General features: G+C 32.2%; 1 protein-coding gene across 1 annotated transcript in view; it reads right to left on the bottom strand.

The window, feature by feature from the left end:
* Nucleotides 1-861: 861 nt before the first annotated feature.
* Nucleotides 862-13,154, bottom strand: part of LOC111707754 (retinal-specific ATP-binding cassette transporter) — a gene marked incomplete at its 3' end in the record, with an annotated part of 57,626 nt that continues 45,333 nt past the window's right edge. Inside the window, 16 exon segments of the mRNA XM_023480896.1 lie at nucleotides 862-950; nucleotides 1,610-1,672; nucleotides 1,978-2,051; nucleotides 2,775-2,818; nucleotides 4,470-4,614; nucleotides 4,824-4,906; nucleotides 5,954-6,032; nucleotides 7,137-7,188; nucleotides 7,611-7,676; nucleotides 8,429-8,490; nucleotides 9,280-9,347; nucleotides 9,883-9,963; nucleotides 10,187-10,233; nucleotides 10,706-10,791; nucleotides 11,745-11,844; nucleotides 12,660-12,758. Coding sequence (XP_023336664.1) covers nucleotides 862-950; nucleotides 1,610-1,672; nucleotides 1,978-2,051; nucleotides 2,775-2,818; nucleotides 4,470-4,614; nucleotides 4,824-4,906; nucleotides 5,954-6,032; nucleotides 7,137-7,188; nucleotides 7,611-7,676; nucleotides 8,429-8,490; nucleotides 9,280-9,347; nucleotides 9,883-9,963; nucleotides 10,187-10,233; nucleotides 10,706-10,791; nucleotides 11,745-11,844; nucleotides 12,660-12,758 — 1,238 coding nt within the window.

The following is a 13,154-nucleotide window of genomic DNA, read 5'->3' as shown; positions in this document are numbered from 1 at the left end:
CTAGCCTTAAGTGAGAGAATATTGGATGATAGTTTACATATTTATATTTTGTCTATAACGCGTTAGTTTTACGAGCGAATTCTACCACTGAACCAAACTTAAATCTGAACCAAATTATGCAAATTTAATAGGAATATAATCGGGTTAGAAGAAGACGATCTTTTAGATTTATTTTCATTAAATAAGTAAAGCATATACGACAGAGCTAGTAGGTGAGTACCGGAGCAGGAGAGGGGAATAATTGCATATTTTAACCCGAGGAAGGAAAGGAACATAATCCGCCATATTGGATCCCCCATATCAGTTAGTTATCATCAAGCATCGAACAAGAGAGATTCCATGGAATATACATTTGCCGCTGGAGGCGAATGTCGTGTTGAATAAGATCTAATTTATCATTTGATCAACATAGTTTGTATAGTTTAACCTGTAAATATAGTTTTGTGCAAACATGCGTCAATATTCAATTCAATCTAGGCCATTTACTGTTCAAGTCTATATTATACCTGCAGTTAACTGTGGGTTTTCTACATTGTGATCTAAGACGACTGTTAGTCACAAGTTTTTACTGCAGTGATAACCAGAAAACAATAGAAGAGGAAGATTTCATTATAGCAATATTGAAGTGCATTTGCTGTTACAAAGCAAAATAGTTTTACTTATAGACACTTATTATATCACTAATTTAGTGAAATGGGTGTGTTATTGTTTACACATCCCAATTGCTGTGTCTCATGCTCATTAGACTATAACTATAAGCTATAACTTGATTCTAAAAGTCGTCTTCATATTTCATAGTTTTCTGGTTATCACTGTAGTTTATATCTAACTCAATCTTTATGCTTGAAATTTGATACTTACTCTATGTCTGTCTTTGAGGGAAGCACTGACAAAAGCAAGTCTAACTTTTTTGATAATTTCTTCTTCCACCAAATCAGCAATATCCTCCTCTAAAAAAGCGTTCGTTTTCAAGGATAAATATTGATATTTTGGATAATGTGCAAGGCACTGCCGTTATAGTTTTTAGGCGATCTTGAATTTAAAAAGGGCCAATTCACAACGACACCCTGTAAACCTTTATCTGATTAAGCATGTGAGAGATATGGACGTGTTTCTAACTTGAAAGTGTTCAATTCTAGCAATTTTCACCGAGTATTTTTGGAGCAAGAAATGCTTATTAAAAGGTTTATTCAGAAACCAAAATTGAGAAAGACTCAATTTTCCAGGAAAATGATGCATATCTCATTCATGCTTTATCGTTAATTTTAGAAAAGCAAACTAATAGAAAAATTTATTTTAAATTCTGTAAGAATACGTAGATTTTACTGGAGCCTCCTAAAAGCCCAAAAACCTTGAATATTTAAAAAGCCGTACCATACCGTACTGTACCGTACCGTACCATTGTAGCGTACCGTAGCGTACCGTACCGACTTGTGAATTTTACTGCCAATGGATACATGAACCCTGTTTTGTTTTATTAAGTTTAGTGTCAAACTACAATTGCGCCAAAATGTTACGTTTTTAGGGTTTGTTTTGATTCGCTCCAAGTTAATTTCACTAATCTCCTAGTTGTTTTTAATTAAAACTAAAAGTTCACTATATTAATTACCTGCAAGTGTGAGCTTGATTAACAGAGTAAATCCTTGGGCAAACTTATTCTTCAGGTGATTAACTTGAAAAATATGATTTTTTATTTAATTTTATTTATTTTGTTTAATTTATTCAATTTATTTAATTCAATTTAGTTGTAATGCAGTTGTCGTCGTTTATATAGATACATTTTATAGATAATTTTGATTTCTATAAACCAAGCTTTCAATCAGAAGGAACATTTAAATATTTAAACAAAGAGAAGTTGTCAATTAACAGATTCTCTTAATTAACTTTAATATTAAAAATGCTTGTAAGGGATTAAAGAGTAAAGGGAAAAAATGATTAAAAGTAGTCTCCATTGAATTAATATAATGACCTTTATACCTGTTCCAAAACATTGAAATTGACCGTTGACCATTATCCCTAAACGGTCACACAACGCCTCACATTCTTCCATGCTGATAAATAAAAAAAAGATTAAAGATGGAATTGAGTTTTTGTTACAAACTCAAATTTTCTAATCCTTAAACAGGGTGAGTAAAAAAGATGTGTGATTTTCGGCGCCTGGTGCAAAATTGTACCTTTTTTGTGCAACTCTCCTGTATGGTTTTTACAATATTTTTTGAACATTTGTATTTTTTTGGTACTTCAATGGCCCAAAAAAAATCCGCAAACCTTTTTTTCTCTCAAAATCAAAAGGTCAGAAAAACAAAAATGTGCAAATAAATTGTTTCTATCGAAATCTAAAATTGTAAAAAGATTGAATTAAAGAATGTCAGAAAATTTGCAAAATTTTAATTAGAAAATTCGCAATTTTCAGTTCTAGATAATTTTTACGGACAAATAGTTGTTCAATGGTTCTTAAAGTTTCAACTGAACAGCGTATATTTTTAATACTGTAGAATATAACTAGGAAGAAAGGAACTAGAGAATTTAAATAACTTTTACTTTAAAAATTAGACCAGAACTAAATATCAATTATACTTATACCTATAAGATGTTTTCATGATAATTCGTGGCATTTCAATTGATCATAATAATAATCAATTAGAATTATACCTATGAGATGTTTTCATGAACATTTGTGGCATTGATTGATCAAAATATTAATCAATTATACTTATGTTTTCATGAAAACTATGGCATTGATTGATCAAAATATTAATCAATTATGCTTATACCTATGAGAAGTGAGTACTACTGCCTGACCATTTGCTTGAATTCCCTGAAAAATCAATAAAATTTTAAATGTAACTTTAAATATTTGTTCCATAAAGGGACTGTACACGTAATTAAAATTGACCATTCATTTAAAGAGAGGCATTTCCGATTCTACAAAGGGATATCTCATTCATCCTTGATTAGATAAAGGGATATCTCATTCATCCTTGATTAGATAAAGGGATATCTCATTCATCCTTGATTAGATAAAGAGATATCATCTCATTCATCCTTGATTAGATAAAGAGATATCATCTCATTTATCTTTGATTAGATAAAGGGATATCACATTCATCCTTGATTAGATAAAGGGATATCTCATTTATCTTTGATTAGATAAAGGGATATCATCTCATTCATCCTTGATTAGATTAAGGGATATCACATTTATCCTTGATTAGATAAAGGGATATCCCATTCATCCTTGATTAGATAAAGGGATATCCCATTTATCCTTGATTAGATAAAGGGATATCTCACTTATCCTTGATTAGATAAAGGGATATCTCACTTATCCTTGATTAGATAAAGTTTTATGATCTGAATCCTACATAATAATAATATGTAATATATATTTCAAAACATTAACAATATATGTTTAACTTAAAGGTTAAAGAAACTCTAATTTGAGCAAGGTTAGGGCGGTAAATAGAGCTTTTTAGCAATAAAGGGGTGGGGGAAATTTCTTTTTATAAGATTACAGGAGGGGGGAGTGTTTGCTGTCTAGTGTCTGCTGTCCAGTGTCTACTGTCCAGTGTCTACTGTACAGTGTCTACTGTCCAGTGTCTACTGTCCAGTGTCTGCTGTCTAGTGTCTGCTGTCCAGTGTCTAGTGTTAAGTGTCTACTGTTCAGTGTCTACTGTCCAGTGTCTACTGTCCATTGTCTACTGTACAGTGTCTACTGTCCAGTGTCTACTGTCCAGTCACTGCTGTCTAGTGTCTGCTGTCCAATGTCTACTGTTCAGTGTCTACTGTTCAGTGTCTACTGTCCAGTGTCTACACTCTAGTGTCTGCTGTCCAGTGTCTACTGTTCAGTGTCTACTGTCCAGTGTCTGCTGTTCAGTGTCTGCTGTCCAGTGTCTGCTGTCCAGTGTCTACTGTCCAGTGTCTACTGTCCAGTGTCTACTGTCCAGTGTCTTATGTCTAGTGTCTACTGTCCAGTGTCTGCTGTCCATTGTGTACTGTCCAGTGTGTACTGTCCAGTTTGTACTGTCCAGTGTCTACTGTCCAGTGTCTTCTGTCCAGTGTCTGCTGTCCAGTGTCTACTGTCTAGTGTCTGCTATCCAGTGTCTACTGTCCAGTGTCTACTGTCCAGTGTCTGCTGTCCAGTGTCTGCTGTCTAGTGTCTGCTGTCCAGTGTCTACTGTTCAGTGTCTACTGTCCAGTGTCTACTGTCCAGTGTCTACTGTCCAGTGTCTACTGTCCAGTGTCTACTCTCCAGTGTCTACTGTCCAGTGTCTACTCTCCAGTGTCTACTGTCCAGTGTCTACTGTCCAGTGTCTACTGTCCAGTGTCTACTGTCCAGTGTCTACTGTCCAGTGTCTACTATCCAGTGTCTACTGTCCAGTGTCTACTGTACGTCCACTGTCTACTGTACGTCCACTGTCTACTGTACGTCACCTGTTTAGTGTCCGGCCACTGGCCAGCCATTATACCTGGATGATATTCCAAAGATTCCTTCTTGCAACAGGATCAACCCCTGTACTTGGTTCATCTAGGAATATAATTGGTGGTTCTCCAACCAGTGACATTGCTACATTCAACTTTCTTTTGTTTCCACCACTATAGCTTCCAGACTCCCTTAATCATCATTATCATCATTATCATCATTATCATCATTATCATCATTATCATCATTATCATCATTATCATCATTATCATCATTATCATCATTATCATCATTATCATCATTATCATCATTATCATCATTATCATCATTATCATCATTATCATCATTATCATCCTTATCATCATTTTCATAATTATCATCATTATCATCATTATAAAACCTGTTTATATATTCTTGAATTCCCAAAAAGTCCGTCCATCGCTGAACTTCCGCCTTCGTAGATTCGGAGGGTACTCCTCGTATCTATGAATTAGACATTTATTTAGATTTACCATTTTTTTTACCTTTATAAGTTTTGATATTAAAAAATATTTGATTACTAGCTGCTTTTATCTGTCTCAAAAATGTTGTCTCTATCGGTTTGGTCGTTTTTAAGTTTATTGGATTTAAACAAAAAAAAATAATTTATATGTATCTAAAGTTGTAATCTCTGTTTGTCTGTCTGTTGTTTGTTTGTTTGTCCAATCATAACTTAGGAATCCCTGGACCGATTTGCGTCAAACTTTGATTGGGGAACTCGCGTCACGAGAATGTTCTTAGCTTGGTTTTAAGATTCTAAATTGAGTGGGTCAACTTTTATAGCGAAAATTTAGTTTCCCTGTAAAATGGGATGGAATGGGAATAGCTCTGCCAAGGTTCAGTAATCTGGGCAGCGCTGGGTTCCCAAGCTAGTATATGTATATTTGTATATATAAAGTTTTTATGAATTACATATGTTGGTATATGAGATTATCATTCAATAATCATCCAATGATTTATTTATAACTGCTGAATGATGTTTCTGTTTAGAAAATTTGACATACAGGGTGTCCCACGAAACATGATCCAATTGATAAATAGTAAAAAATGTCGTCTTCCATATACTGTATTAGATATTTGTAGTTTATTTCGTTAAAAAAAATCATTTGCTTGAATACATTTTAATTTGAAATCAATTTTACTGTAACCACGACTCCCATATAATATTTTTTATTATTGTCTAGCTTTGGTATCAAACAACAAAATTAGGGAAGAAGACATTTTAAACTATTCACCAACTGTCATGTTTCGTGGGACACCCTGTATCTCTAGCTGAGAATTGAAAATGTTCAGTTGTGGTTTCTCAAAAGAGTGAAATTTTCGGAGACAATGAAGGAATTATTCAACACTTTTTAAGTTGGAAAAAAAAACATTATTTTTCTCATTACAACTCAGAGAGAGGGCTAAGGGGTACGGGTTTGAATCTGACATGCCAGTTTTTAGCTGGAAAATGACGTCAACGGTTACTTTAAGAATAAAAAGTACACCTACCCTACACATTAGGGTGAGAAGCTCTCTTCCGGTCAGTTCCGGGATAATAGAATCAAACTGGGGACAGTATCCAATATTTCTAATCAAACAATTATGTTCTACTTCCGGTCAGTTCCGGGATAATAGAATCAAACTGGGGACAGTATCCAATATTTCTAATCAAACAATTATGTTCTACTTCCGGTCAGTTCCGGGATAATAGAATCAAACTGGGGACAGTATCCAATATTTCTAATCAAACAATTATGTTCTACTTCCGGTCAGTTCCGGGATAATAGAATCAAACTGGGGACAGTATCCAATATTTCTAATCAAACAATTATGTTCTACTTCCGGTCAGTTCCGGGATAATAGAATCAAACTGGGGACAGTATCCAATATTTCTAATCAAACAATTATGTTCTACTTCCGGTCAGTTCCGGGATAATAGAATCAAACTGGGGACAGTATCCAATATTTCTAATCAAACAATTATGTTCTACTTCCGGTCAGTTCCGGGATAATAGAATCAAACTGGGGACAGTATCCAATATTTCTAATCAAACAATTATGTTCTACTTCCGGTCAGTTCCGGGATAATAGAATCAAACTGGGGACAGTATCCAATATTTCTAATCAAACAATTATGTTCTACTTCCGGTCAGTTCCGGGATAATAGAATCAAACTGGGGACAGTATCCAATATTTCTAATCAAACAATTATGTTCTACTTCCGGTCAGTTCCGGGATAATAGAANTTTTGTTAGTTTTGAACCGTTTTATACCATCATTTTGTTAGTTTTGAACCGTTTTATGCCATCATTTTGTTAGTTTTGAACCGTTTTATACCATAATTTTGTTAGTTTTGAACCGTTTTATACCATCATTTTGTTAGTTTTGAACCGTTTTATACCATAATTTTGATTAGTTTTGAACCGTTTAATGCCATCATTTTGTTAGTTTTAAACCGTTTCATACCATCATTTTGTTAGTTTTTCAATTTTCTGTAATTGTTTTCTTTATGTTTAAAAACTGATGTCTTAAAAAACATCTTTCTTAAAAACCCGTTTTTTGCTTGTTACTTATTTGCTTTCAAGGAATAATTACGATTTTAACGTTTCTAAACTTAGTGTTTAAAGACGGATATTTTAATACCCGGCCAAGCATTTTTTGATTTATTTATTCATTCAAGAACATATTTTGCCTGAGAAATTTGCTTCTATCAGTAGAACTTGTTCCCATGAGCATTGCCAGACCTAAGAATTACGATGTAAATTGATATGATACTGAAAGTACAATGTGACCCCGAAAACTGCTGAATATAAAACGTCTCAAAATAGGATGTATTGGTCAAATTGTTGAAATGCTAAGTACGGTTACACGCTACAATTTTGGGATAAATTTAAATGTCGGATATATATTTAAGTAAACCTCAAAATAAATGAATTTTTTTTCTTCAATAAATTAAGTTTTTAAGTTTTGCTTTCTAAAAAAGCATGGTAGTTGGGTCGAGAGTGCAGGATAGTAGAGACATTTTTTAGGATTCATTTAAAACCCACAACACGTTTTTACGTTGTATAATTGCTGAATAAGTGTTGATCTTGGATCATTTTAAATCTACCGGATTACACATTTATGAGATTTGATTTTATTGATATATACGACGATGAAACTTTACCTTCAGTTGGGGCCTCGTCACCGGTTAGCATACGAAATGTCGTCGTTTTTCCTGCCCCGTTAATTCCTGGAATTAAAAATAATTTATTTAATTTTTTTAATCTGCTTGTTTTTAATCTATCTATAGTATATACAAAGTTAAAATATTAAAAACCTTTAATTTAAACTTATATCAAATTAACAATTAATAATTTGTTAATTTGTGAATTCAGACAATAATTGTAAACGTAATTTTTGTTATTAACCAAACTCACTTATTTTCGGCGATTTTAAAGATATTTTGTAAAATTTTCAAAATAGTGCGAGTCGAGTCAACGTTAAAATTACTTTAATGAGTAAAACAATATTCTTTCCCATTTTTTTCTTGATTGAAAGTAAATTTTAGTGCATTGGAATAGATGGAATTCAGTCTTTGCCAAAAACTCAGATTTTGTAATTCCTGCAGCATTGCAACGCACGTCGCACATGTCGCAGACCTTCGACAATTTAGATAATGAATTTGTTGTTATATAAAAAAATCTAAATTTGAAATATCAAAGGTTTACAACATTACGTTGTAAAGACTAGAAAGTGTTTGGCAAAGATTCATTTCCTTTATCGAAAGGAATTGAGTCGTTGCCACAAATTGTCTTATTCCTATATCTTTATAAGCTGATGCTGTAAACCTTTGGTATTTCAAACTCCGATTATTTTATCCGATTATTTTATCGTCGATTAACGACATTGAGTTATAAAGATATTGGGATTAGAAAATCATAGTTTGAGGCAAAGACTCAATTCCTTTTCGTTCAAAAACAAACTTTAAGACTTCAAAAATACCTAAAAGTCCAAAGCATTCTCCCTGGCGAATTCCAAAACTCAACCCCTGGACGGCATGAAGCCTGAATAACGAAATTACTATAAAAAATAAAATAAAAAATATTTGATTAAATACATCATATTAGATCGTCAATGGGTCTCAATTACGATTTTAAGGATTATTCAGAAAATTTAAGAAAAATGAATCAATTTGAAAAGTTAAATAAGGCTAATATTTTTTTTGCAGAAAATGCTAGGTTTTTGATTATTATGTGTTTTTTTTGTCGTTAAAGCTTGGAGATAATCTAATATGATATGGGACGCTCTGTATCTATAATATATATATATATATAGTTTGGTATGAAAAAGCGATTAAAGGTAAAGGCATATATAATATATATATATATATATATAGTTTGGTGTGAAAAAGCGAATTAGCAAAGGCCTGTTTTTTGCTCTTGGGAAAGAAGCTGCAAAACTATTTTTTAAAAGAAAAATCACCTAAATCTTGTTCTCGGGGATTCAAGGTAATTTACCAGAAATGAGATTTAAATCTCCGCAATATTTAATATCTTAAATATCTCAGTATTTAAGATATTTTTTATGTTTGTAAATAAAAATAATTAGGTTTAATTATTGAGATATGAAAATGCGATAAATTTTCATCGCCTAATTACAAAATTTATTTATAAAAAAGACGGAATTTTACAGGAATTTTCAGAATAAAAACTTTTTTTTACCTAGAAAACGAGAATATCATTGATCAGATAAAGGTATCGTTGTGCATGGTCATTGGCATCTTTGCATGGAGGGAATAGTCAGAAAGGATGAACATTGTAAAAAATCAAGGGTTTATAATTTTAAAATCCTACTTTCTAAATTTTTTCTGAAGATTGATCACGGTCATCAAGTCTTCTCCACGAAGTTTACAAACTCTTTCCTGAAAATGAAAATGAAAAATTGAGATTGAATAAGAAAAAATAAAATAAAATTTCTTGAAAATGATGTGAAAATGTCCTCAATGGAAACCAAACCTACGGTGTACACTGTACAGTGTACAATGTGCATATCTCTATTACAAAAAATATTGCAATTTTCTTTTAAATTCTAGTACAAAAATTTTGTATTTTATTTCAGCATCTCTGAGTTGAGTTTTTAAATAATATAAACCTTTCAACTAATGAGTAGATTTCAATTAAAATTTTAAAAGTTTCTTCTTTCAAATGTCTTCTTCAATTTCTTAAGTCGTTTTTTAGACCAAAGAAAAATCCATAGCCAGAATAATATCCACCTATTTTACAAAAGTTAATTTTATCGGAACTTTTGATTAAAATATCACTTGTCTACAACATGTGATCCTAATCTTAAGATAATCAGTCAAATATCAAAATTAAAAAAAACTAAAACTACGGATTAGTACAATTCCTAAAAAAGTTTTAAATATTAGAAATTCAAAATTTGAAAATACATTTCACCTGTTCGTCCAAAACGTCATCGTCCAATAGATAACTTGTTTCCGGTATCTTGTACCAACATCCGGAAACTATGCTCATGCCCTGCAAATTATTAATTTACAATAAAAATGTATTAAAAAATTCTTGTCAGACCTTGTGACAACAGTGAATTTTGTTTAAATATTTTAACTTGATTGCCATTTTTATTATTTAAACATTCACGCCCTTTTCTTTCTCTGCAAATGTATTAGATATTTTAGAAACAACACAAGAATAGAACTATTCAGACAGTCAATATCAGCTAAGGAAATTTTTGTTGTCTCACCTTAATCTTTTCAATTAATCTTGGCAATAATCTGGTCTCAATCAGAACTATTCAATTAAACAGATATATATATATACAACATTTGTAATATCTTTTATTATTTTATTTTATTTTTGTATTATTATCCATGCCAAGCATGCAATGCAGGCGTTTTCAGAACTATATGTAACCATTAGAGTAGATATTGATAGCAAATCAGTGTACTGAGTACAACAGGCAAGTTGGTTAAAACTGTACAATTTTAAAAATATTGGGGTCGTTTGGTTACGTGTTCTTAAAAACAAGTTATTTTTCTAGTTCTTCGTTTGTTTTCTATTTTTTGTTTAAATTTTAGGGGGAAATATCTTTCTCTCAGATCATTTAGTATTTATTTATTAAAAACAAACCCTGCAGTATGCGTATTGCATGAACCCCACTTCCTCTCGAAATCGAGGTTTTGTGATATGAGTTGATTTAAATATCAAGTCTGTGGTTGTAACACAATAAACTAACATAAATCAGCAAAAATATTAAATTTACCTAACAACGCGAATAGAAGAACCCCATCTATAACCAGCATTACAAGATCAGTATTTATCCCCTGCAACGGGTCCCAAGTGTAGAATCTGAAATCAATTCATAATTTGTTAGTTCTGAGTGAAGAATCTGAAATCAAACATAATCTGTGAGTTCTGAGTGAAGAATCTGAAATCAATTCATAGTCTGTGAGTTCTGAGTGAAGAATCTGAAATAAATTCATACTTTGCGACTTGCGAGTTCTAAGTGTATAATCTGAAATAAATTCATACTCTGTGAGTTCTAAATGTATAATCTGAAATAAATTCATACTCTGTGAGTTCTCAGCTTAGATATACAGGGTTACCCACAAAGGATGAGGCATTATTGACGACCTAAGACTGAAAATTGACGATCGTCAGTATGAATTTAGACTTTTAGACGCAAAAAGGTTCTGAAAAAGTGTAGTTGAAGATCTGGCAAAGATAGAAAAAAAGTGTGCAGCTACAGGGAACTAGAAATTTAAGAGAAAATATAAATTTCCTAATGTCGTCTTTTAAGTCACGCTCTTTGTGGGTAACCCTGTATATATAGCAAAGCTACAGAATAAATGTGGAGAGATTTAGAGAGATGCTAACAAAATAAAAATATATATCAATTTCCTAAATTTACGGCTCGCACAGTTTGAAACGATGATTGATATCCAAATATTAAAATTTCTTCAAAGCACCAAAAGACCCATAAAGCCGTGGAATTGGAAGTACTTTATCTTGTTGAAGCAAATTTTACCAGTTATACGGTGTACGTTGCACACTTGCTGGGTCTTATGTTTTAGACTTTTCAAATCCTTTACTGGCAACAAGTTCGACAGTTATGGGCTACCCTATATCTCAAACTATAGAGAAAACGTTAGAAAAGTAAATCGCCCTCCAAGATTACTGAACGTCTGGACATTTATGTAATGCACTGCATAACCTTCATGGTCCAACGATTCCCTAGCTAAATACTGCCATGCCTACCCATCTATAGTATCTTTAACCTGAGATAATTAAACAATACTTACGATTTAATCGTATGACAAGGTATAGTGATGTTTAAAGCTGTAACACTGGGAGTAATGGGTACAATCAATGGTACATCACACATCACATTCTCTTCACCAACTAGAAGTACACAGTACACTATACAGTACACAATTAGAACTATACAGTAGATGTTCAAGGAACACATTACATGTATAAAATCCACAGTATTTATAGTTTAAGAACATACATAAAGAACAAAGTACACATTAGATGTACACAGTACTCAAGAGAAGTACACATTTAGGAGAACATATACCTAGTACACAAAAAAATACGCATTAGAGTTCACAGAGTAAAAATTAAAGTACAAGTACGCAAAAGAAGTTAGAATACCTAAGCACTCCAAACGATAGAAGTTAACAGTACATTATATTAAATTAAATAGTACAACGAACAATCGAAAATACATTAGTCACAGTACACATTATAAGTACATAGTTCACAAAAGAAGTGACAGTACATATGTGCTCCATACAATAGAAAGTAACAGTACACATAGAAAATATATAGTATACAAAAAAAGTATTCCATACAATATAAGTTAACAGTTCATAGTAAAAGTACATAGTTAACAAAAAGAAGTAATGATACCTTAGTACTCAAGTTCTTAGTACTCAAGTTAACAGTAAACATTGAAAGTAAATAGCAAAGAATAAGTGCCAGTACTTAAGTATACTTAATATACTCCATGAAAAGCACTTAAAAGTACACATTATAAGTACATAGTTTAAAGAAAAGTGACAGCACCTAAAAACCCAATAAACAATATCAGTTCAAAGTACACATTAAAAGTGCATATTACACAGGAGAAGTTAGACTACCTCAGTACTCTAAACATTACTAATTTACAGTACAAATTAAAAGTGCCTAGTACACAGTAGTAGTGACAATACCTAAGTACTCCATACAGCATTGTAAATAGTTTCTGATCTGTGGAGACTGAAGGAGGGCAGGAGACTCCTTCGCGGTAGAACATGCAGCAGTCAGGATTTCTATGAAAAATGCCGCTAGAAATCACGGTGAACTCAGGTAAATTTGGTTTCTGACATCACCGACGGCCCAATGTGCTTTTCTTAGTGACGCGGGGAGAGTACCGACCCGACCCTATCCTATGCGTGTTTGTATAAAATGCCTTCTTTTTGAGCGAAAATTTCATGTTTTTTTAAAAAGAAAATGGTATTGAAGGTTTAAAAAGCTAGTTTTTGTACATTTTCTTTACACTTTTCAGATTATTAAATGCCTTTTTTTCGAAATTAGAAAATGTAAATACTTTCAAACTAGAGGTTTTTGCAGTAGTGAGATTTGAAATTCCAAAATGAGAATATAAAATTTCAACTTTTATTTTCAAACTCTGGTATTGGCGGTAGTGAGATTTCAAAATCCAAAAT

This window comes from Eurytemora carolleeae, unplaced genomic scaffold, assembly GCF_000591075.1.
Source record: "Eurytemora carolleeae unplaced genomic scaffold, Eaff_2.0 scaffold583, whole genome shotgun sequence".
NCBI lineage: Eukaryota > Metazoa > Arthropoda > Copepoda > Calanoida > Temoridae > Eurytemora > Eurytemora carolleeae.
The sequence above is the reverse complement of the archived record's forward strand: the minus strand, read 5'-3'. Positions and strand labels throughout refer to the sequence as shown.